The sequence below is a fragment of the Schistocerca gregaria genome, chromosome X (genome assembly GCF_023897955.1).
Source record: "Schistocerca gregaria isolate iqSchGreg1 chromosome X, iqSchGreg1.2, whole genome shotgun sequence".
Classification (NCBI taxonomy): domain Eukaryota; kingdom Metazoa; phylum Arthropoda; class Insecta; order Orthoptera; family Acrididae; genus Schistocerca; species Schistocerca gregaria.
In genome coordinates this window covers 399,562,313-399,587,309 of record NC_064931.1, presented here as the reverse complement: position 1 = coordinate 399,587,309, position 24,997 = coordinate 399,562,313, and the positions used below count along the sequence as shown (strand labels likewise).

The following is a 24,997-nucleotide window of genomic DNA, read 5'->3' as shown; positions in this document are numbered from 1 at the left end:
TTGAGTACGGAGACCCGATGTCGGTAGTGTGTGGAGATTTCAGGAGGGGGCCTTGATCCAACAGTCGATGCCAGATGGCTGATAAATATACAAATTCCGGGAAGATTCCTTTGAAAATCAAACTGTCTGATTTTCGTAGCAAGTCACAGTTCGTGCTCCGTCGCTTATGATCGCGTCGTCGACGGGAGGTCAAACCCTGATCTTCTTTCCTTCGTTTTTCTAATACGTATCTGTTGTGCAATTAAAGCAACATAATGCACATACAAGATGATTTCATTAGGTGCTATAATAACTACTGAGAGCTGACCCAGGGAAACAGCGCACTTACAATCTAGACTAGTTACCGAGCATTTTTATTTGCGCGCCTCTAATGTACCAGTCCTCCACTCCCCAGTCGAAACATCGGTCGATCTAACGCAGCAGATGCGGTTAAACTATTCGTAGTTCAAAGATGTAATAATACGAGGGACCTACAAAAATTAAGTTACGGGTTATTATGACAGGCCAAGTAACTTTATTGAATGCTACACTACACTTCAAAGTGATACAAATATATGACACAATTTTTCAGCAGTGACAGTCTCTGTAAACGAAGGTGGGAACGTTCCACCACTCTCCGGTAAAATAAGTTTGGGTATTAGGCCGCGTCATTGCATGCTAGTAAAACATCTAAATTGCCGACGTTTCGACCGACGTACTGGTGTTTTCTTCATGGCAGTTCATCGAAGACAAACCATCTCCTCGGTCACGGAGCTATTCAAGAACCGCTGTGTGAACATCCTCATCGTCGAAGGACCTGCTTATTGCTGCGAATCAGTTCCTCGATTGCTGGAAATTGTTGTCTGTCGTAGAAGTCGACGGCCCTCTTTCCCGATAGGCGTCACCCACGTCTCTGCGGCGCTGTCAAATTACTGGCAACATTTCACTATTGTTTGACACGACATTTCATTTTGTCCATATACCGCCAGAATTTCATTATGAAATTGTGTGCAGTTTGGACGCTCTGCCCACAAGAATAGCAGTGAAGTTTGGAGTAAGTTTCAGTCAAGGGCTCGCAGCGCATATGATAGCTATCGGGGAATTGGGGTATCGAGTATTTTTAATATTTTGGAAGACGAATGGCGACTTGTAAGTGGCCATAAAAATTTTCGTTTCCGAGAACCAGCCTAATCCCAACTTTTAAATCATTTTCTTGGAAGAAAAATACCTGACTGCACTATATTTTTTACTTTCCTCGAGAACTGGTGGAGGGGGGGGGGGGGGCGGGGGCGGCGGCGAGCCCTCCCACGTGACGAGTATGGGCGCCCTTGTTTCTACTTGCCGCGCTGTTTCACTCCTACACTGATGTACTGCAGCAGAACTGTGTCTACTGGAAACCCAAAACATTCTGACAATGCGCCACTTTCGTTGCGCAGTGGTCTCACCGTGGAACGATATGCGGAGTTTACTTTTTCAAGTCCCCTCGTAAATGAAACATTTATCTTAAAATCGGAAGTCTATTACTGAATGGATTTCTAATCAGTATAATTTTCACTGCACAGCTTCTTAGCTATCGCAATCAAACTGGATACAGGTACCCTCTCATTTCCAGTTCCACTTTAATTTTCACACGATATTTACTCTTATTTCAGTGATTCCTGAAATCCCAGCATAACACAAGTATTATGTTGCAAGTAGAATTAATGTTCGTTGAACTTTACCACTGGGCAACATACACTCATGTGTTACTGATATCGAAAATCGCTAAGTTTTATGACGCCAAATTTTGCCTTCAATGGGCTATCGCAAGACTGCTCTTTTTTCTTCTAAATAAGTAAAATTAAATACAGCTTTGGCTCCAAATGGTTCTTTAATCCATGTAGATTTGTCGCTAGTATCTGCTTCAAAGTATTTTTTGAAAGCTTTGATAAGCGTTGATATGTGGTCTTCAAAAGCACATTTTATATTGTAAAACAATCAACTCCATTAGAGTTAATTAACTAGTGCAACAAGGGAAAGCAAGCATTAATACCATCCTCACTAGTTTTTCTTTTCCATAATCGTATTTTTTCTGAAAGGCTGAAATCTTCTCGTTTTATTTTAAAATAGGTATGTTTTGCCATTGCAAGGAAATATCCAACACATTAAAGTTTTCAAAGATGTCACGTAAGGACGGTGTTTAAATAAACTAAAAATCGTTTCCACGAAGTGTTAGGCGAAAGATGCTGTCCGGTTGCGCGGTCGTAGGACGTTGGAAATGTACTAATGAGTTGTCGGCAGATCAACAGTTTCACTCGGCTTATCGAGTCCACCCGATAACGATTCTGAGTGACGATCGGAAGGTTTCCAGGTCAAGTTCCAGAGGGTCTCAACTTCTTTTTGTAAAGATATGTAACATCCTTTAATGTGATACTAGCCTCAGAACATTTTCCACGCTGGCTGGAAGAGCTGATTAGCGTATCGTAGGAAGAGAGCGCTGACCGCTTCCATTACGATCTTGCACGTAAACCACAGTGTCGGCGAGCAACGTGCAATTGGATGCGAAGGTCATTATTCTCACAATACTATCAGCGCTGTGTACAGGCTGAGGCAGCAAAGACAGCCCACCCCAAATATGTCCATAAAAAGTGGAGTGTGTCGAGATGCGGTTTCAGCTGTGTTACAGCAGGCAATGTGGGGATTTTTCTGGCGTACGCAAGTAATTTTTAACATTTATTGATGCCGAATTAAGACAGCGACTATTTTAGTGGAGCTAAATAAATTTTTCATATGGCAATGGAGAGAGAATTTGAACGACATAACGTTTGTGTAACTTGGTCAAATAGTAAAAAGACGACAGCGCCGCAAATAACTTTTGTTAAAAATTGTATCTGTACGGAATGAAGGGGATATCAGACATGTCGTTAACACACGGATTGTCTTCTGTCCAGTTAGATGTCTTCCAATAGCTGCGCCAGCTTATATGTTGGTAACTGGTGATGTTCGCGGCCATTGGTGATATTCGTGGCTATTGAAGTTCCATAAATGAAACAAGAACCAATGATGCGATGGTTGCAATGCCCGCTCCACACATTGACAGACCACGGTCGTTGTTTCTTGACTTCCCTCAGTGAGCGCGGATTTTCAGCACACATGTGGTGCATATTGCGAACATTAATTTGCCCATGGTCTGTAAAAAAATTTTTGCGTAGAAACGCCGCATCACTTAGCAATTTTCGCAGACGCCATTCGCCGCGTGGAGTAGCAGTGTGGTCTCGGGCGCCGTGTCACGGTTCGCGCGGCTGCCCCCGTCGGAGGTTCGAGTCCTCCCTCAGGCACGAGTGTGTGTGTTTGTCCTTAGGATAATTTAGGTTCAGTAGTGTGTAAGATTCGGGACTGATGACCTTAGCAGTTAAGTCGCATAGGATTTCACACACACTCGCATATTCATGCTGCCTCGTATGACATATCGATCGTGTTTTGCTGCTGCTAAAATATTAGTTGCTTTTCTCTGATCAGTTGCTATTTTTTCTCGTTGGCGTATTGTATTCTTCACACTTGCACTTTCTTAAAACTTTTATGATGTTCGCAGAGAAACATCGAGAGGGGATGCAGTCGCAGGCTACTGTCAGCTTGGCGACGTATGCCTCAAACTAAAACCGTATTCACGTTGTCGACTGCGGTGGGGACAGCTTCACGAGTAAGTTGTTTGATAGCAGGAGAGCATAGACTAATGCGCTTAAAGCGCCCAGGTAAACGCAAGAGACGGTGACGTTTTCTCGCATGTGGTGTAATAGGTCGGAAGTTTGTGTGACCTCTTGCCCTGATGACAGGGCCGTGGGTTGGGGCGCTGTTGCCTACTATTTGAACAAGTTCCACACGAGTTACGTCGTTGGCGTCCTGTTCAAAGACTCTTTCCGTAGGAAAAAGCATATAGTACTATTAACAATAACACGTCGCCAACCATTGACATTAAAAGTAACTTGCGTGCGTCATAAAACTCGCCACAGTATGTGCTATAACTTCGCGGAACCGCAGGTAGATATGCAGTGGTGAGCAAAACTTAAGGACGAAAGTAACTTCTAGGTGTAATTGAGCTGCAAATATTTGAACGCGGCCGGCCAGAGTGGCCGTGCGGTTCTAGCGCTAGTCTGGAGCCGAGCGACCGCTACGGTCGCAGGTTCGAATCCTGCCTCGGGCATGGATGTGTGTGACGTCCTTAGGTTAGTTAGGTTTAATTAGTTCTAAGTTCTAGGTGACTGATGACCTCAGAAGTCGAATAGTGCACAGAGCCATTTGAACGCGGTTCGCTCACCGGTCAACTTTATTATAGCACTACACTCCTTCCCCATTTTCGTCTTTTCAGGGGTGCATTCGGCCCTGACTTTATTTTTATGGATGACAATGCGCGACCACATCGAACGGCGCAGGTGGCTGACCTCTTGGAACGAGGGGATATTCGGCGAATGGACTGGCCTGCCCGTTCCCAACCCCCCTCCCCCCTTCACCCCTACCCGATTTAAATCTTATTGAGCATGTGTGGGATGAGTTGGGGGACGTATTGCAGCACACCCACGTGCTCCAACGGCCCTCCAGCAGTTGTCAGCCGTACAGCTGGAGGAATGGTACGCCCTGCCGCAAGAATTCTATACCAGCCTTGTGGTCAGCAAGGGAGCACATTGCAGAGCATGCATTGCCGTCCGTGGTAGTCACACACCCTATTAGGAACGATTTCTCGCCCAGGTGACTTCGCAGTGACTTCAGTGACATTATTGTCTTTGAATAAAAGTACGTGATGACTGGGTGTTGTGTGCTGTCCTTAGGTTAGTTAGGTTTAAGCAGTTCTAAGTTCTAGGGGACTGATGACCATAGATGTTAAGTCCCATAGTGCTCAGATCTATGTGTGTGAATAAAAGTATCATTTCTGTTTATCTCGTTGCGTATTTCTTTCAGTTACTGTAGCGCTTTTTTCTACCTATGGTCTAAGACTGTGTTTTATTGGCAGGACACTTAGAAAATGTAACAGACCTACTAAGGAGACTGCCTACACTACGCTTGTCCGTCCTCTTTTAGAATACTGCTGCGCGGTGTGGGATCCTTACCAGATAAGACTGACGGAGTACATCGAAAAAGTTCAAAGAAAGGCAGCACGTTTTCTATTATCGCGAAGTATGGGAGAGAGTGACACAGAAATGATACAGGATTTGGGCTGGAAATTGTTAACAGAAAGGCGTTTTTCGTCGCGACGGAATCTTCCCACGAAATTCGAATCACCAACTTTCTCCTCCGAATGCGAAAATATTTGGTTGACACCGACCTATATAGGGAGGAACGATCACCACGATAAAATAAGGGAAATCAGAACTCGTTCGGAGAGATATAGGTGTTAATCCTCTCCGCGCGCTGTACGAGATTGGAATAATAGAGAATTGGGAAGGTGGTTCGATGAACCCTCTGGCAGGCACTTAAATGTGATTTGCAGAGTATCCATCTAGGTTTAGATGTGGAGATACACCGAGCTATGTTATTTGGCAGTGACACATGACGCGAAAGTGTGTTTACACGTTTGACTCGTGGGAGAGTGTCACGAAGATGCTAAAAGAAAGGAACTGGCAGACGCTTGGAGATAGACACAAAATATCCCGTAAAAACGTACGAGAAAGTTTCTAGAAGCAACTTCAGTGATGACTCTAGGAGTATATTACAGCCCCCCTCCCCCCATGCATCGCTCACATAGGGATCGCGAAAACAAGATTAGATTAATTACAGCGCGCACAGAGGCGTTTAAGCAGTGAGTGGAACTGGAAAGAACCGTAATAACAGTTGCAGTGGGACATGGCCTCTACCATGCGCTTCACAGTAGTCAGGTTAGGAGTCGTAGGCCCTGTGTGTGTGTGTGTGTGTGTGTGTGTGTGTGTGTGTGTGTGTGTGTCTTCGTTCACTAACGAGTTCCCCGTCCTTTGTTTCCCCATCAGAGTGGAACGGAAAGGAAAGGAATGTCGTCAAGGAATCGGACGTTGACGGGATGGCGATCCCATCTTCTGCTAACATTGTTACTTCAGTGGATCTTATGTCTTCTCAGTCCATATCGAGTGATTTGATTTCGTAGCACATTGCGGAGGTTGCACGAGAGCTTGGATATTTTCCTACGCGTGTTCCCACACAAGTGGCCTAACATATGAAACAGAAGAATTACTTGGGTACTGTAATAACTGGGCAAGAGAAGCCTACACTGTGTGTAAATAAGAAGAAAAATAGGTTAATAGATTTAATTAAACACCCTTGTGTAATACTGAAAAATACAGCTATACTGAAGGCGGCAAACACTGCCATTTTGACGTTATTTAGCACTTAACAAGAGAACAAGTCACAGCCGATAGTAAAAACGGCGCTGCGTTGTGCCAGGTAAATATTGTTTGACACGTTTATTCCTAGCGCCGTCAGGAAGTAAGTTTCACATGTCGTCCCACGTTACGGCCATTGTGCAATAAGAGCGGCACATTGTCACAAGAGAATATTTGCTCTGGCCTTCGGGCAACAGTTGTGCTGCGGCACGGGTAATAGGTGCATCACACAGTGCGAGTGAAATGGCGGGGCAGCTTGAAGCGTACAGCAAAAGTGAAATACACGGGGAAGGACGTAAGAAAGCAGAGCGTGCAAAAGTAAGCGAAGGCCTTTTGCACCTGCACAAGAGTGCGGCATCCCGATACGGCGCGCGCAACACAAGCTCTGCTGCAGCGTTTTCGATGGAAAGTTTCGAAACATTTGTTGTACAGTCCAGATCTTGTACCATGCGATTTCTGTCTTTTAGGTAAACTGAAAGAGCATCTGGTGGAGTTGAGATTTTTCATCAGGCGTTCACACAGCGGTTCTCGAATGACTCCGTGACTAAGGAGCGAATTTTATCTTCGAGGAGTTGAGCGATTGGTAGTACATTACGACCGTTGTTCGCAGAGACTTGGTGACTTTGTTGAAAAATAGTGTCATGCACTACTATAACTTTGAAGTGTAGTTCAGCATACAATAAAAATTACGTGGTCTGCCGTAACGATGTGTAACTTTTTCGAGTCCCCCTCGTATGTTGGCCTACATATTTTCTCGGTTACACATATGTTGACGTTTCGAAATACTAGGACGACACTTGTTCTATTCGTTCATTTATCAGCCACATGGAAAATTCACCATACTATCTAAGTCAAGAAAATCCGTTACGAAATTTGCTTGGGCAATTAACAAATTCTAGTATAATTTTTAGCTCCATAATTCGGATAGTAGGTTCCGACTTAATGTGTAACAGATCATATCTCGAACCTCAGTTTCACTTTCAGCGCTGAACTGAGTGAAGTGACATCTAGTGTAGCTCCATTTGACGGCGACGTTCCGCTGCGTTGACTTCCAGTGTGAATCGACCTACAATCGTACATAACAATAATATTCGTTAGATGTGTTGTTGATCCACAAAGTGCGTCACGTTGTTCTTAGGCTGGTTGTGACTGTGAGCCCACAGATGCCTCGTTGTAGAGGGAGTGTAACGTTCCGCGAAGCGAATCTTGTGAGAGACAGAGTTGCACGGAAGAAAGGAAGCGGGGGCTGGAGATAGATCCCTCTTGGGCAGGTAGCCGCATTCCTGTGTAAGTGGCCGCAGTGAATGGCCAGAGAAACCTGTTCCCGCCCGTCTCTTGGGGATGCAGACAATATTACATAAGCCCACAGCCTTGAGCTCAACAACCAACTACGTCTTATCCTTCGAGATCCCTATGTTTACTGAATTAATGTAGGTAACATGTAATGAATGGAGGCAAATGGGGATGAAATCAATGAAGGTGTAATCAGTCTAGTACCCAGTGTTCGTTTCTGTGCGAGGCTACCGTTTTAGTCCCCCCCCCCCCCCCTTTCTCATATTCTACACAAACATAACTCGTCGTCATTGCCACTTTCATGTGGCTCCTATTCGTAAGATTATTATATTAGGACGTCTCTGAAGAGTATGCTTAACCCAGTGACGTTCCATGACAAACCACTTGAGCTGCGCTACGGACAAAGGAGAGGAACGACACAGCCAGAGGATGCGAAACTATTGGATGAACATCGAAGGTGGTGGCGGTGTTGGTGACGATAATTAGTTCGCATTAGTGTTTAGTACATTTCAGAAGCAGAACTTCTTCCAGGAAATTTCAGTTCAGAGAAATACATGACTTTAAAAGCGTTCATCCAAAAATTTGACATTTATTTAATTTGAGAAGAATAACACAAACAAACACACACTTCTTCGACAAAGTCCTAATTTACACAATATAAAATCGAAGTGATCATTCTCTGTTATCAGTATTTCACTTCGTAGTAGAACTGTGAAAACAAATATGCAGGCTATGTCTACGCAAGCGTTTTTTTTTTCAGTCATTTATACCACAGGAAGTTACTCTTTTTTTGTAGTGGGGACAGGGAACAGGGGTGGGGTAGTCTTTCCCGTGCTATCTTGGCTCACTCATCTTCTTGTGATTTTACCGACTGAGCCTATGTACCTAAGAACTGCGTCAGATTTATATGACTGCGTGGTGTGTGTTCTTCCGGGCATGTCCGAAAGAACAGGCAGCACTCGGAAACCGTAGCTGTGATACATATTAGGGAAATTGAAGTGGAGGGGGAGAGGGGAAAGGAAAGGCAAGTGACTATTGATGTCAGCTGCATCGGGACTATATCCGGAATCAGCGGCGATGAATGAAAATTTGTGACGCACCAGCATTTGAACCGGGGATCTCCTGCTTAATAGATAGTAGTGTTAACTGCTGCATAACCTGAACACAATGTTCATCGCAATTGCGCGGACTGCCCACCTAGCACCACTTGTGTGCAGTGGACACGTCTGAAGAAGAATACATCACACATTCGTATAACTGATTCGCCGCAATGGGCAATGAATCCACCACCTTCAGTGCAAGTGCACAATTACATTCGACCTCCTGCGGAATTCTCAAAGTAGCAGGGATGTAGGACGTTGCTGGGAGCTGCGGATGGGTGATGTCAGGTGGGAGGTTGGATCGACCGTGTCGAGATAGTCAGCGCAGTTGCGACGAACACAGTGTCCGGATGGCGCAGTGGTTAATACAGCTGCCTCAGTTTATGAGTGGGTATCTTTATGTGGTGGTAGTGTTCTACACAAGTGGCCAGGCCGCAAGGGTGTTTTCCAACAGGATAACACTCGCCCACATACCGCTGTTGTAAACTAACAGTGTGTTGACATGTTGCCTTGGCCTGCACAATCACCAGATCCGTCTCCAGTCGAGCACATTTGGGATATTACCAAACGACAACCCTAGCATCACCCGCAAATAACATTAACCATCCCTGTATTCACCGAACAGGTACAACAAGGCTGAAACTCCATCCCACAAACTGACATCCGGCAGCTGTAAAACACAATTCATGGACAGTTACATGCTTGCATTCAACATTCTGGCGGTTATACCAGTTATTAATGTACCAGTGTTTCACATTTGCTATGACTTGTCTCGTGGTTACATTAACCTGTCATCTTGCAATGTTCACTTAAATATGTTAAATAGACGAACATAATCCCAAAATTTCATTACTCTACATTAATCATTAGCTCTGATTTTTTTATTGTCAGTCTTGTAACAACAACAACAACAACAATGATGATGATGATGATGATGATGATGATGATGATGATGATGATGATGATGATGATGATGATAATAATTACTAGATCAATAGCAAATTAACTTTATTGTTATTAATTTCAGATGACAGAGGAAATAACCACAGTTAACAAGGAAGAGACTGGCTTAACACACGAATGTGGTGTGTTTGGCTGTATAGCTGCCGGCGACTGGCCCACACAAGTTGATGTTGCCCAAGTTATTTGCCTAGGGCTTGTGGCACTACAGCACAGGTACTGGACAACTTATAATGACGTTATTTGATTGAAATAGGGTTGAGAGTTCGAGAAAGTTTTTATAATAACCTTGTAGAAACAATAGCATTCCATAACTCAGCTCATGTTCTAGAAGGTATCAGTTCAACTCTGCCAGGTCAATTAATTTGAAATTTGAGTGTGTTTTTGATTCTATTGCACCTTCTTGATATTTCAGTTTCTTTCTATCACTTATATGTTCTGCATTTCACACTTTTTATCTCAGAATGTTTAGCGTGTCAGCTGCTTCTAGAATATGGGCACAGATAATATATGGAGGAAACCATTAACTGGGAAATGTTTAGTTCTTGCACCATTTTTCAAGAGATTTATAATACAGGATGAGTCAGGAGGAAAAGTACATGTTTTGAGGGGTGATAGTACTGGTGGTTATGAACAGCAGTCAGAGGAACATATGCCCTTTTCTTAACCATATCTGACATTCAGTGTTTGAAAATTAAGAGTGTCAGTCGCATGTCCTCCTTCGCCAGCATTTGCATGCAAGTACAATCAAAGCAGCATTAGATTACATAGTGTTGTCTTTACTGACCCTTTCAGTGCACACTTCACTTGAGAAGTGACACAGTAGCTCACTGAAACATCCTGAGCATTGGACTGGTCACCATGTAGTCATTTCGTGGCCTCCATTAGATTACTGTTTGTGGGGTTGGCATAAGAGCAGAGTCTACATATGCAGAGAGGACACAAAGGAGGAACTTGTCACTCATATTTTCTATGTGTGTGTGCTCACATAAAGGACTGCATTAATGAGCTGAGATCAGCTACACAGCAGCTGTCTACAAGAAGTGCAAAATGCATTGCAATTGATGATGAACTTTAGGCCAGTGAGCCATATGAAATTATCATGAGGGGTGCCCAGGTAGTAATGCACCACATTTTTTTTCTTCAACAATTCTTTATTGAACATAATGAGAATTACACATGTGAAAAAAATGGTGATTTATCTACACACCCTATTTTTCCACATAATCTCCATCCCATTCAATGGGCTTTCTCCAGTGCAAAAGGACATGTACGCCCTTTCAGACCAATCGTTGTCCTGGTGGTGGAGCCACTGCTTCACTATGTGAATCACCTCCTCCTCATTCTCGAAAAGTCTTCACGAGTGGCATCCTGTAATGGTGAATGACAACATCAGCTTGTCACAACATGTCAGGTGTGACAGCTATGGATGGTCTCCCGACCACTGCAAATCGTGGAGCTTCGCCGAACCGCCTTCTGATGAACTCACCCTCTGTGCCTGGTGACTAACTGTACTTCTGTAGACTGTAGATGCCACGTAGTATTTTCAGAAGTGTTTGTGAATATTCCCCATAGATTCTTTCTCTGCAGTGAGAAATTCAATGACTGCATGTTTCTTGCAACTTACATCACCTACAAAAGCCATTCTGAAACTGTCCTGTAGCTATGCTATCTGTTTGAAGTGACGGAAACTTCGCGCACTGGCTCAGGAGCTTCAAATAATACATATGTAATGTTTTGCATTCATAACATTGTTTCCGGCTGAGAAAAAAAATGCAGTTCATTACTTTCTGGCAACCTTCGTATTATTTGAACATCTTTTGTGAGGAAATGTACACAGTGGTTAATGTACTGTCACCTACATTTGTCTTGTCCCCCAATGTGTTCATCAGTTTCCTCAGAAACTGTTAAGAACAGGACATATGTTCATATGACTTTTTTTGCCCAGAATCACTAATTCTGTCAACCTGACAAAGCATATACCTTTCCTCCTGACTCATCTTGTAGAAAATATGTGTGTAAGCATTGCAGCGATAATAATCTAAGGCTTTCTCTTTTCAGAGGACAGGAGAGTGCTGGAATTGTTACCAGTGAAGGAAACAATGCCAAATCTTTCAGAGTCCACAAAGGCATGGGCATGATAAATAATGTATTTAATGATGAATCTATGAAGAAATTAAAAGGTACGCATTGATTACATGTAGTGTTGTAGATTTACTGTTGAAAGAAATGGAACAGTGTGGTTGCAGTACGTCTACATCTTCTGTACTATAGTATTAGCTAACTGTGTTAGCGTGAAACTGGTTAGTTGTAAAATATTGCATCATAATAAAAATCTGTGTTATAAAATTTTACCTAAATAGTTTGATGGCTAAATCTATTTTTACAGGCAATTTGGGAATTGGACATACGCGCTACTCAACAAGTGCAGCATCTGAAGAAGTTAATTGCCAACCATTTGTGGTTCATACAACCCATGGTCCTCTTGCAGTTGCTCATAATGGAGAACTTGTTAACTGTGGTTCACTACGTAAGATGGTAATTGAAAAATATAACTCCTTAATGTACCCTTGTCAGTTCTAAGCTGCCCTTTTAAGCTCTGATGAGTAATCACATCACATCACATGCATGATGTCCGTTAAAATTAAAAAGTTATTCACAAAATTAATTATGACTTTAACATCTGTAGGCAGTAGAGAGATGTGCAATTTATATATCACTGGTATCTCCAATACACAATGCTGATTTGTGGGAGGATAATTCTTTTTACATTACCTTTTGTAACAGTGACTCCAGTAAACTGTCTTTTGCAAGTCTACATTATATCCTCCTCCTGCGGCAGTGATATCGGGACTCAGTGTGACAAATTCATGATGCAGTAAAAAATAAAATAAAATAAATCAGCAACAGTCATATCAAGATAAAGTTGTGAGAATGACTATTAATTATTATGGCTGTTAGGTTCTAGGATTAAATTGTCTATGAAAATACTAAAGTCCAATTAGACTTTCACAGCACTTTGTAGCACATGGAAGGTTTGCTAGAGATCATTGCAGAGGATATTATGTTAGGAAATGTAAAAGTTATATGGCATCCTTGGCTGAAATAACCCAAGGGGTGGTTTGAGCAGCCAGTCTGAAAAGGTGTTCTTCCTCTACATGCATTAACCCCTTTCCTTGTGGATATGTGAGAGTTGTATTGAATGGTTATTTGCAGTGTGTATGTAAGTGTAACAGATGCATATATAGTGTAGCATTATGTTGATGTTAGAGGGTGGTGGTGGTAGTGGTAGTGGTATCGGTATCGAGAGAGAGGAGAGGTTGAAATTCGTTGCTGACACAGAGCCTACTTCTCTCAAATAGCATCAAGAGGCTGCCAAGCTTAATGCACCCATCTGGCAATTGGGTCGCCATTGGCAGTGGTACATACCATCACTTCATGAGACACTGCAAAGAGATTTGAAATTTGATTGGGAACACTCTTCCTGTTGCCGACCAAATACTGATGGCAAAAATTTCATTTACCACTAGGATTCAAACTGGCTAACCTCTGAGTCAAGCATGACATCACTGCGATACATGAACAACCTCAGCTACAGAGGCAGTGTTTTTCCTTTCATATAATTTCATTACTATATCTAATATTTATGAAGGTGAGGTACTCAACTATAAAGTAACTTACAAAATGAATTATCGAGTGTTGGATCCACTATTTAAATTGTTGGGATTATTATATCCATTGTTAATATATGAGAAAGAATACCAAGCAGCTTTATTTAGAGCTAATACACTCCTGGAAATTGAAATAAGAACACCGTGAATTCATTGCCCCAGGAAGGGGAAACTTTATTGACACATTCCTGGGGTCAGATACATCACATGATCACACTGACAGAACCACAGGCACATAGACACAGGCAACAGAGCATGCACAATGTCGGCACTAGTGCAGTGTATATCCACCTTTTGCAGCAATGCAGGCTGCTATTCTCCCATGGAGATGATCGTAGAGATGCTGGATGTAGTCCTGTGGAACGGCTTGCCATGCCATTTCCACCTGGCGCCTCAGTTGGACCAGCGTTCGTGCTGGACGTGCAGACCTCGTGAGACGATGCTTCATCCAGTCCCAAACATGCTCAATGGGGGACAGATCCGGAGATCTTTCTGGCCAGGGTAGTTGACTTACACCTTCTAGAGCACGTTGGGTGGCACGGGATACATGCGGACGTGCATTGTCCTGTTGGAACAGCAAGTTCCCTTGCCGGTCTAGCAATGGTAGAACGATGGGTTCGATGACGGTTTGGATGTACCGTGCACTATTCAGTGTCCCCTCGACGATCACCAGAGGTGTACGGCCAGTGTAGGAGATCACTCCCCACACCATGATGCCGGGTGTTGGCCCTGTGTGCCTCGGTCGTATGCAGTCCTGATTGTGGCGCTCACCTGCACGGCGCCAAACACGCATACGACCATCATTGGCACGAAGGCAGAAGCGACTCTCATCGCTGAAGACAACACGTCTCCATTCGTCCCTCCATTCACGCCTGTCGCGACACCACTGGAGGCGGGCTGCACGATGTTGGGGCGTGAGCGGAAGACGGCCTAACGGTGTGTGGGACCGTAGCCCAGCTTCATGGAGACGGTTGCGAATGGTCCTCGCCGATACCCCAGGAGCAACAGTGTCCCTAATTTGCTGGGAAGTGGCGGTGCGGTCCCCTACGGCACTGCGTAGGATCCTACGGTCTTGGCGTGCATCCGTGCGTCGCTGCTGTCCGGTCCCAGGTCGACGGGCACGTGCACCTTCCGCCGACCACTGGCGACAACATCGATGTACTGTGGAGACCTCACGCCCCACGTGTTGAGCAATTCGGTGGTACGTCCACCCGGCCTCCCGCATGCACACTATACGCCCTCGCTCAAAGTCCGTCAACTGCACATACGGTTCACGTCCACGCTGTCGCGGCATGCTACCAGTGTTAAAGACTGCGAAGGAGCTCCGTATGCCACGGCAAACTGGCTGACACTGACGGCGGCGGTGCACAAATGCTGCGCAGCTAGCGCCATTCGACGGCCAACACCGAGGTTCCTGGTGTGTCCGCTGTGCCGTGCATGTGATCGTTGCTTGTACAGCCCTCTCGCAGTGTCCGGAGCAAGTATGGTGGGTCTGACACACCGGTGTCATTGTGTTCTTTTTTCCATTTCCAGGAGTGTATAATTAGATCAACAGCATGATTACAAAATAATCCTTCTGCGGAACACAGTTATTCAGAACTTCCATTAAGTTCTGGTTTCTGATATAAGGTTTTTTGCTGAACTGGGCGATAAAGCGTCTCATTTAGCATACTCTTGGTTGAATGCAAGGAGAAACTGGCAGATCTGCCTATTCAGTCTTTCTCTGTCATCTGTTAATGTAGATATAACTACGTATAACAAAACACTTTAAAGAGGGAGACAAATTCACAAGAAACATAAAGAAAGTACAATGCATTGGTATTTGGTTGATTCAAATTATGTTACAACAGGTATCAAAATCTGACCAGACACTGAAATGATAAAAGTTAATAATTCTTTTAGCAGCCTCTTCATGAAATTTTCAGTAGCTTCTTTATAACACTGTGAACAGTTTCTAGACAAGAGAAAAGTCAATTCTTTCAGTGTGCAGTATCAATACCAAGACAGAAACTATTATCCTACATTTCTTTGATGTTGATGTTTTAATGGCCAGACCCATATTCTAGTGCCTCTCTTTTTCCTCCTTCAGATATGATAACAAGTTTCTGTCATAATTAAGTAACCACGCAGGTTATATTATGTGCATCAAAATGGATCAGGGTGAAACTGTCAATTCCTTGGATGTAACACAAATAATGGAAGCAGAAGAGGTAACGCCATACCATGTAGTTCAGGCCTTGAGCAGTCAACATCCACATGAAATGAAATGTCGTGTGGCTAGAGCCTTCCGTCGGGTAGACCGTTCGTCTGGTGCAAGTCTTTCGATTTGACGCCACTTCGGCGACTTGCGCATCGATGGGGATGAAATGATGATGATTAGGACAAAACACAACACCCAGTCCCTGAGCGGAGAAAATCTCCGACCCAGCAGGGAATCAAACCCGGGCCCTTAGGATTGACAGTCCGTCACGCTGACCACGCAGCTACCGGGGGCGGACAACATCCACATAACAAGATTGGAAGCAAGGAGGACTGATGGCTGGGAGAAAGAGGCAGCAGTGGCATGGGAGAGGAATGTGGTATCAGAGAGACTGGAGAGAGGACAGGGTAAGTGCAGATTAATGTAGTGAAGTGGCAGATAGAGGAATAGGGGACAGATGAAATTGGAGCTGGAAGAACTGCAGGATTGAAGGATGTGTCGTTAGGACCAGCACTATCTATGTATATAGTCCACAGAAGTTCATTTTTGGGGTGGAAAAGGGGGGGGTGGCCTCCAAATGCCAATTGTCTTGGACTGTGAAGCAAGCATTGATGTTTTGCATGTTGTGCTCACTGCCATTATCTGCTGCTAAGTATTAATTTTACTCTTGGTCACAGTTTGGCAGTGATCATTCATTTGTGTGGACATCTGATTAGTGTTCATATGCACATATATCTGTCCACAAGTTACACCATAGTTGGAATATGACATTATTGCTTTCACAGATGGACTTGCCTCTGATAGGGAAAGATAAACATGTGACGAGAGAAGTACGAGGATGGTTTGAAAAGTTCTCGGAATCACCACGAGAGGTCAGAGACTTGAGTTGTTCGTGTAATATTCATTGAACTGTTGCCTGTAAACACATGGACATGTCAGTGCTCTTGGAAGAGAGCTGTGGCAGTGTTGTGGTTTTGTTGTTGTTCCCGCGTAGTGATTTGCAAAGCTGGAAAAAAATAGAGATTCGAGCAGTGATTAAGTGCTCCGTACAGAAAGTTATGAAAGCAAAGGACATTCATGCTGATTTTCAGAATACGTTGGGAGACACTGCTCCTTCATATTAAACTGTTGCCAAGTGGACAAATGAATTTAAATTTGGTCAGGAGAGCTTGGATGGTGATGTGTGCAGTGGTCAGCCAAGATGTGTCACTACTTCAGAAATCATTGCAAAAGTGCACAGAATGGTCATGGAGGATTGCCGATTGAAAGTGTGTGAAATTGCTCATGCTTGCCAGATGTCACCCCAAAGGGTGTATCACATTTTAACTGAAGAATTAGAAAAGGAAAAAGGTATCTGCAAGATGGGTGCTGCGACTCTTGATGCTGGATCAAAAATGCATGAGACTGGACATATTGGAACAATGTTTGACCCATTTTAGGAGAAATGAAAAAGATGAAACTTGGGTGCAGTACTATACCCCAGAGACAAAACAATAGTCAAAACAGTGGAAACATGCTGATTCTCCGCCATCAAAGAAAACAAAGACAATTCCTTCGGCAGGAAAGGTCATAACATCAGTGTTTCGGTATTTGAAGGGGATTCTGTTTGTAGATTATCTCTCCACTGGGCAAACAATTGCTGGAGAATACTATGCTAACCTCCTAAACAAACTGCAACAAAAGATACGCGAAAAAAAGGCCTGGTTTAGCAAGTAAGAAAGTCATCTTCCATCAAGACATTGTGCGCCTGCACACATGTGCCTTCACCATGGCAAAATTATATGAACTAAGGTATAAATTGAAACTTGATGGCAGATTAAAACTGTGTGCCGGACCGAGACTCGAACTGTGGACGTTTCCCTTTCGCGGGAAAGTGCTGTACCAACTGAGTCACCTACGCACGACTCACGCCCTGTCCTCACAGCTTACTTCTGAAAGTACCTCATCTCCTACCTTCTAAACTTTACAGAAGCTCTCCTGCGAACCTTGCAGAACTAGCACTCCTGAAAGAAAGGATACTGTGGAGACACGTCTTAGTCACAGCCTGGGGGATGTTTCCAGAATGAGATTTTCACTTTCCAGCAGAGTGTGTGCTGATATGAAACTTCCTGGCAGATTAAAACTGTGTGCCCGACCGAGACTCGAACTTGGGGCCTTTGGAAGGTAGGAGACGAGATACTGGCAGAAGTGAAGCTGTGAGACCAGGTGTGAGTCGTGCTTCAGTAGCTCAGATGGTAGAGCACTTGCCCGCAAAAGGCAAAGGTCCCGAGTGCGAGTCTCGGTGGGGCACACAGTTTTAATCTGCCAGGAAGTTTCATATCGGCGCACACTCCGCTGCAGAGTGAAAATCGCATTAAGGTATGAATTGTTGCCACACCTACCCTATTCACCTGATAAGGCTTCATCAGACTTCAATCTCTTCCGAAAACTGAAAATTTATTTTGGTGGACGAAGATTCACTTCAAATGAAGACTTGATAGCCGGAGTTGACAACTATTTTGCAGACCTGGAGGAAACTCAATTTTGAGATGAGATTCAAGGCACCTGCACATTGTTGGACCAAGTGCATTAATCTACAAGGAGACCACACTGAAAAATTAAAAAAAGTTTCAGTGATGTAAGTACTTTTTTTTTCTATTCTGTTCCAAGAACTTTCCAAATCACCCTTGTATATGATGCACTAGGTGACTGCACTGGGGGTCTTCCACAGGGTTATGACCCATGTGCCACAATTCTGTCTCATACCGTTGCTACCCATCCAGCCCTGGTGTTGGGCTCTTTTCCCTCCACTGTTCAAATCACTGTCAAGCCATTCAGATTTTTCCATGATTTGCGTAAATCACATGAGGCAAATTCTGGAATGGTTCCCTGGAAAGGTCATGACTGATTTCCTTCTCCCTTCTCACTAAACTGAGCTTCCGTTCCATCCGTAATGACTTCATTATCAATGGGACATTAAGCTCTAGCCTCATTTTTCCCTCCCCTCCCCCCTACCCCCACCACTCCCTTCATCAAAACTCCTTCTTGCTCCTTATACTGCCTACACCTAAAACATCAAGTTACGTGGCACAGTGGTTAGCAGACAGGACTCTCATTCAGGAAGATGATTGTTCAGATCCCATCTGGTCTTCCAGATTTGGTTTTTCTGTGATTTCCTTAAATTGTTCCAGGGAAATGCACAACATATTTCCTTTTATAATCTGAATTTGTGCTTCATCTCTAACGACCCCACTTTTGACGGGACATTAAACTGAATCTTCCTTCCCTCCTCTCTCCACCTGACACAACTGTTCACACCAGTCAGTCTGCAGCTCCAGAACAGTGGTGGTGTGTTATATTTATTTATTTCTTTTAATCACTCACCTGTATGAAAAAAATACATGGCTGTAAGTTAGTAACAATTTAAATTTTGTTTATGTTCTATGTACCCTCTGCCATACACCGTCAGGTGGCTTGCAGAGTATGGATGTAGATGTAGATGTAGATGTAGGTGTAGGTGTAGGTGTATTTGATCTCGTAACAAATCTCCTTCATGCTGAGTGATTTATGTTTACTTTTTCCACTATTTAAAATAGAACAATGGAATGTTATAAAATTGGTATATTCTGAATGTGTCTTTAAAGTCTTTCCTGTTTCTAATTGTCTCTTTTGCTAAATTTTCTAATTGTCTCTTTCGCTAAATAGGTGCTGGCTCGTGGTGTTGGTCTTTCAACACATTCGGACAGTGAACTGATCACACAAGCTCTTTGTTTGAACCCACCTGATGGTGAAACAAATGGCCCTGACTGGCCAGCAAGGATAAAACACCTAATGCAACTTGCTCCACTCTCTTACTCATTGGTGATCATGCAGGATGATCATATATATGGAGTAAGAGATCCTTATGGCAACAGACCACTTTGCATTGGGAAAATAGTACCCATAAAACTTAAAGATAGTAAGTTAGTGTTATACGTTTACTGCAATATACTTAGTAAACTTGTTGCTCATTCAGTTTAATCCAAATTACCTGTAAGAACTGATACACATTGATTCCTTGATTTATGACAGACAAATAATTTTTGAGTTGCATTCAATGTGGCGTAAAGTAATTTAAAACTATTTTTGCAAAGAATTTTGTGTGTTATCATTTTTATATAATTTCTAAAGAATATTATTTGTACATTTTCATGAAATTTTAAAGAGTTGGTAACAAAATGAATGCTATTGTCAGTAATAAGATACAGTGCTAAGGATTATGTGTAAAACCAATTTATTGAGAGAATCATTATGGCATGGCCTTAGTAAGTGATGGAAATTAACATCAGAAAGTGAAATACAGTGGTATTTACGTATATCTCGCTGTTGCAGGTGAGCCATCAGAAGAGGAGGAAGAAGGTGAAGGTTGGGTTATTTCTTCGGAATCCTGTGGCTTTCTTTCAATTGGAGCTCGTTATGTTCGTGAAGTGTATCCTGGTGAAATTGTGGAATTAACTAAACATGGTATCAAGACAATTAGCATTGTTTCCAGACCAAATGCAAAGCCTCAAGCTTTCTGTATCTTTGAATACGTATACTTCGCTCGCTCTGATAGTATTTTTGAAGGTACGTCCACAGAGTGGAGTCTTTGAAAGCTTGGATAACTGTGTATTCAAATGAAATAATAACTCACATTTTTCCAGGCCAAATGGTGTACTCTGTTCGAATGGAGTGTGGCAGAGTTTTGGCAAGGGAAGCTTATGTTGATGCTGATATTGTGAGCTCAGTCCCTGAATCTGGGACAGCAGCAGCACATGGATATTCCCAGGAGGTACTTTTATTTTGTTTATTTATCGTGAAAAAATTGTGAATTTTGCAGCACTCAAGGAAAGAACTAAAGTGGTATATTATCTCCTAATGGGATGAAAGAGTTAAGTAGTGGTTTATTTTGAACTGAAAATAGACTCTACATGGGAACAGTCAGTATTCAAAAATGTCTAAGGGAACACATTGTGATTCTTCCCTTTACATTTAACAGCTTATAATAGCCACCAAAGGTAAAAAAAAAGCTTTCAGACTACAGAAACAAGGTGTTAAAAGGCTGTACTCCACAAGTGAGCAGACGACAGCAAAGTCTGTCAATAAATCAAAACAAAATAATTCCCAAAACTGATATACAGGGTGAGTCAGGAGGAAAGGTATGTGTTGTGAGGGGTGATAGCATTAGTGATTCTGAACAAAAAACTTGACATGGATGTATGACCTATTCCAAATGGTTTCCGAGATAGAACACTTTTAATTTACATTTCTATTTATTTTCTGTATTATTCATTGTCCTTGTCTACAACATACCACAGTAATATAGAGGAAGTTGAGACAAACATTTTGATACAGGGCACTTGTGGTCTATCAAGTTGGAAAACTACCTCCAACTGGCCTACAAAAAGGACCTAAACTACAGCACACTCACGTTGCGCGAGGTTCTCAGTATTCTCGCGATATTTGTACAAACTGTTAGTCCTAGAAGAAAAAAAAATGGCCTTTTTTGTAGCAAATGTAATTTTCTTTAATTGTGTACTGAGACATGTTTTTGTTGGAGTGTGCGGTTTTTGAGTTATTAAAGAAAAACATACAAAAGTGATATTAAACGTGGTCTATGTCAGAAACCATTCGCAATAGGGCATATGTCCACATGAAGTTATTTGGTCAGAATCATTAATACTATTGCATCTCAAAGCACATACCTTTCCTGCTGACTCACTCTGTATAAATGCAAATGTTTTGGATTTAGAGAAATGACTGTGAGGATATTTGAAAAAATTTAGAAGGCAAGGTAACCAGAAACTGAATAAATAATAGCTAGATTACTCATCCATTGCAGAAATAAGAAAGGAGGGGCATGTCATAATGCAGAAGTATGCAGCGTACCCAGGTTGGCAAAAACAGAGAGACTGTCATGGGCTATCGATGTCAGAAGTTACTGAAGTTTGTATTGGTTGTAAGGTCCATAATTCCTTTAGAACAATTATGCCATTCAATTAAGACCCAGAATATGTGTGTTTAGGAGTGATGGTGTTATAACTGCCATGTAAGAACCTTCACTTTTACTATGTTCTTTCTCAGACAAAACTCAGTTTCAAAATGTAGGGGGCTGCTTAAAAAAAGTTCATGTTTTTCTGTATAACACAACATGAGACCACCAAAGTATCCACTCTTGTTAGGAAAACATTAAAAGTAAATATTGGGAGAAACGGTTTGCAGCAACTTTGACTGCATCTTGCCATTATATTTAGGATTACTTGAAGTCTCTGGATAACTCAACAAAAGTTTGTTAGTAAAGCTACCAGAGACTGAGACAGAAATATTTTAAAATTATGAACTTCAAAGTCACATAAATATAGGTATCACTATAAATTACAACCACTAAGTAACAAGAACAGTATGTTACGTCAAAGCATTTTGCAATGCTGCTGTGAAATACTGTCTAATAATTTGCCATCTTTTATTTTGCAAATAATTAAAGATATTTGTGTGCACAAATTTGTATGTTGTTAGAGACAGAGTTGTCATTTTTATCTGAGTATATTAGAGAGCTATTCAGTAAGTCGTAATTGTTCTTTTATAGTACTGGTAGAGATACAAATAAAGGAAGGAGTAAAAGTAACCTCTCACCATATAACAGGTGTTGACCTGTTGACAGGCACATAAACAAATTGAAAAATTTGCTGAACTTCCAGACAATGTCCTCCTTCATAGATAATTAGTAATTAATTCCTTTTTCTTTGAACTTAACAATATTTTTTTCTCACATTCTTCCACATATTGTTTCTGTCATACTAATGTCCTTTCCCTGTGTGTGCCCATCCAGCCCTCTGATTCCTTCACTTTCATAATTTTCTGTGTTGTTTGTGTACATGTTCTACTCATTCTGCATGGGCCAGTCAATGAAAACAAGACAGACGGAAAAAAGTGGGTAAATTGTTTGTTATTTCAAAATCAATTGCCATAACTGTTAATACAGTTACTCACTGAGATACAAGATGCTCAATGCCTTCATGGAAAAATGTTTGCAGTTGCCCATGAAACCATGATTGTACCCTGGTGTGCACCTCTTTGTCCGAAGCAAATCAATGGCACAAATGTCTTTCTTCAAGACTCCAAAATATACACTGCAGAAGTTTCACCGGAGGGCCCTTACATGTCCTCCATATGGTCCTGAACACTCTCCATGTGGTTTCGATATTTTTGGAGCCCTGAAGAAAGGCATTCGCCACTGTCGATTTGCTTCAGACAAAGAGATGCACACCAGGGTACAATCATGGTTCCATAGACAACCACAAAAATTTTTACATGAAGACATTCACCATTTTGTGTCACAGTTACTTTTCTTCCCACCCATCTCATTTTCATCTAACTGCTATTACTATCAGAATTTAAGGCTTTGTTTGTTTTATCTATGTTGAACTATTGCATCCTTCAATTCAGTAATTATAATTTATCTGCATTTAATACAAGGTTTCTAATATTTTCTTTCACATGTGGCAGTATCATGAGAGACATTATTTTCACAGAGTTCTTGAAAACCGTTCTTATGGTATTGTGTGGCATCTGAATTTTTTCCCCCCGACAGTTTTGGTTTCTGTATCTTTAAACTTTAAACATGAATAATGTAAAACTGTTTTTTTTTAGCTTCTTAAACTTTCAATTCATAGCTTCTATATTTGCTGTAAACTATGTTTACTCAGTTGTAATCTGTCAGACTGATAGACAAATACTGCCCAACCTTATTTCTTGCCCGAGCTTGTTTCTTCCCATTATTAATAATTTTTTGTGTTGCATACTATAAATGTTTCAATAAATTTCCAGTATTGTGTTACATTTACCTGAAACTTTTACATTATGTTTTCATCCATTTAGCCTCCATTGTTTCATTGATTAAATTGAATCATTGATAATAACAGAAAAAAACACTTTTTATTAGGTTGGCTTGGTTTTTTCTTTAAATTTTTATTTGTATTACAGTCTGAAATTCCTTTCGCTGAAGTTCTGTGTAAAAACCGGTATGTTGGAAGAACCTTTATCCAGCCGAGTACTCGACTTCGACAGCTTGGTGTAGCAAAGAAATTTGGAGCTTTATCTGAGAATGTGAGAGGAAAGAAAATAGTTTTGATTGATGATTCCATTGTAAGAGGGAATACTATCGGACCAATTATAAAATTACTGAGAGATGCTGGTGCCAGTGAGGTAAAGTTTATGCATTTATAAACATAGTATCTGCTCTGAAAACGGACAAGCCTATATTAAAATAACTTGATTGTTCATTGGCTGACTGTTCCGTAGGTTCTTGGTAGAACAGTTTCTAAATCATGAATGAAAAACACAAAACTCTGGTGTGACATTCTACAATATTTTATTATTTTATAAACTGGCTTTTGGCTGTTACACCGTAATCAGGAACTATTTTAAATACAGAATGTGTAGCTGTGAAATTTTGTGGGATCAAAGATTTTAAACTAGTGCATAACAGTATATCTCAATTTGTTGCCAAATATGACATTTCTTAATATTTGATTTCAGACTAAAAAGGAGAGGAATTATTTCAGTGAAAATGATATGTAAAATTATTGAACTTTGACAGAATATGTAACACGTTAAATAATTGGGCTACGTAACAAATTACAACAACTGTTCTTAGCAGAAAATAAATTGAACAGTGAACTTTGGTGAGATTTACCAAGGGAGTGGTTGAACAAAATAATCTTTTCCTTAACAGGTCCAGTATTACCAATTATATAAATGAGAGTCAGTAGGCAAATGAAACAGCTGTGATGATACAAAGCAAAAATTTTTTACCAGGGCAATTAAACTACAGTAAAAAGTATAAAGGGGGGGGGGGGGGGGGAAATGGGGCATGTGAGTAGGAGGGGTAATTTACAACATTGTCTGGATGGGCTTATGAGTAGTATCTGCAGTTAGAAGATGCCAGTGTGGGAACCATGTTTGATCATTAAGTACGAAGCTTGGTGAAATTGACATATGATTATTAATTTCCATTATTTCAAAGTAGTTTATTTTCTTCCCTTTATGGATGTAATGAAGTACTTCATGTTGCACCTAGTAACTATGGCCTTCTTTAAGCAGGTGGTCTGCACAAAAGTAGGGTCTCCTTTTCTGAGTTTCCAACTTCTTTGGTGTCCGTGTTGCCCTACCAGACTGACCTATATAGAATTTGCCACAGTTACAAGTAACTTAATACACAGAGGAAAAATGCTACTATTAGAGCACAAAAAGGTGAATATGCTCCTGTTTAAAAGACTCATAGCTAGATCATCCTACTGTTCTATATCTTGCATTGAAACTAAAGTAATTTTGTGTTAGGCAAGTATGTCTAGCTAATTTTATGTCATCTGCATCTGGGTTAACTTCTGACTTACCTGGTAAGTCTGTGAGAATGTTTAGGCACTCATGTACTGGTATATTAGTGAATAAATTACTGTCATCAAAAGAAACTAG

General features: G+C 41.7%; 1 protein-coding gene across 4 annotated transcripts in view; it reads left to right on the top strand.

The window, feature by feature from the left end:
• Positions 1-24,997, top strand: part of LOC126299364 (amidophosphoribosyltransferase-like) — a 231,117-nt gene that overhangs the window by 194,748 nt on the left and 11,372 nt on the right. For all 4 annotated transcript variants that reach the window (XM_049991226.1, XM_049991225.1, XM_049991228.1 and 1 more), the window contains 7 exons: positions 9,723-9,871; positions 11,717-11,838; positions 12,045-12,193; positions 19,211-19,463; positions 19,877-20,110; positions 20,188-20,315; positions 23,507-23,728. In XM_049991226.1, the coding sequence (XP_049847183.1) occupies positions 9,723-9,871; positions 11,717-11,838; positions 12,045-12,193; positions 19,211-19,463; positions 19,877-20,110; positions 20,188-20,315; positions 23,507-23,728 (1,257 nt within the window). The remainder of the gene's footprint in view (positions 1-9,722; positions 9,872-11,716; positions 11,839-12,044; positions 12,194-19,210; positions 19,464-19,876; positions 20,111-20,187; positions 20,316-23,506; positions 23,729-24,997) is intronic.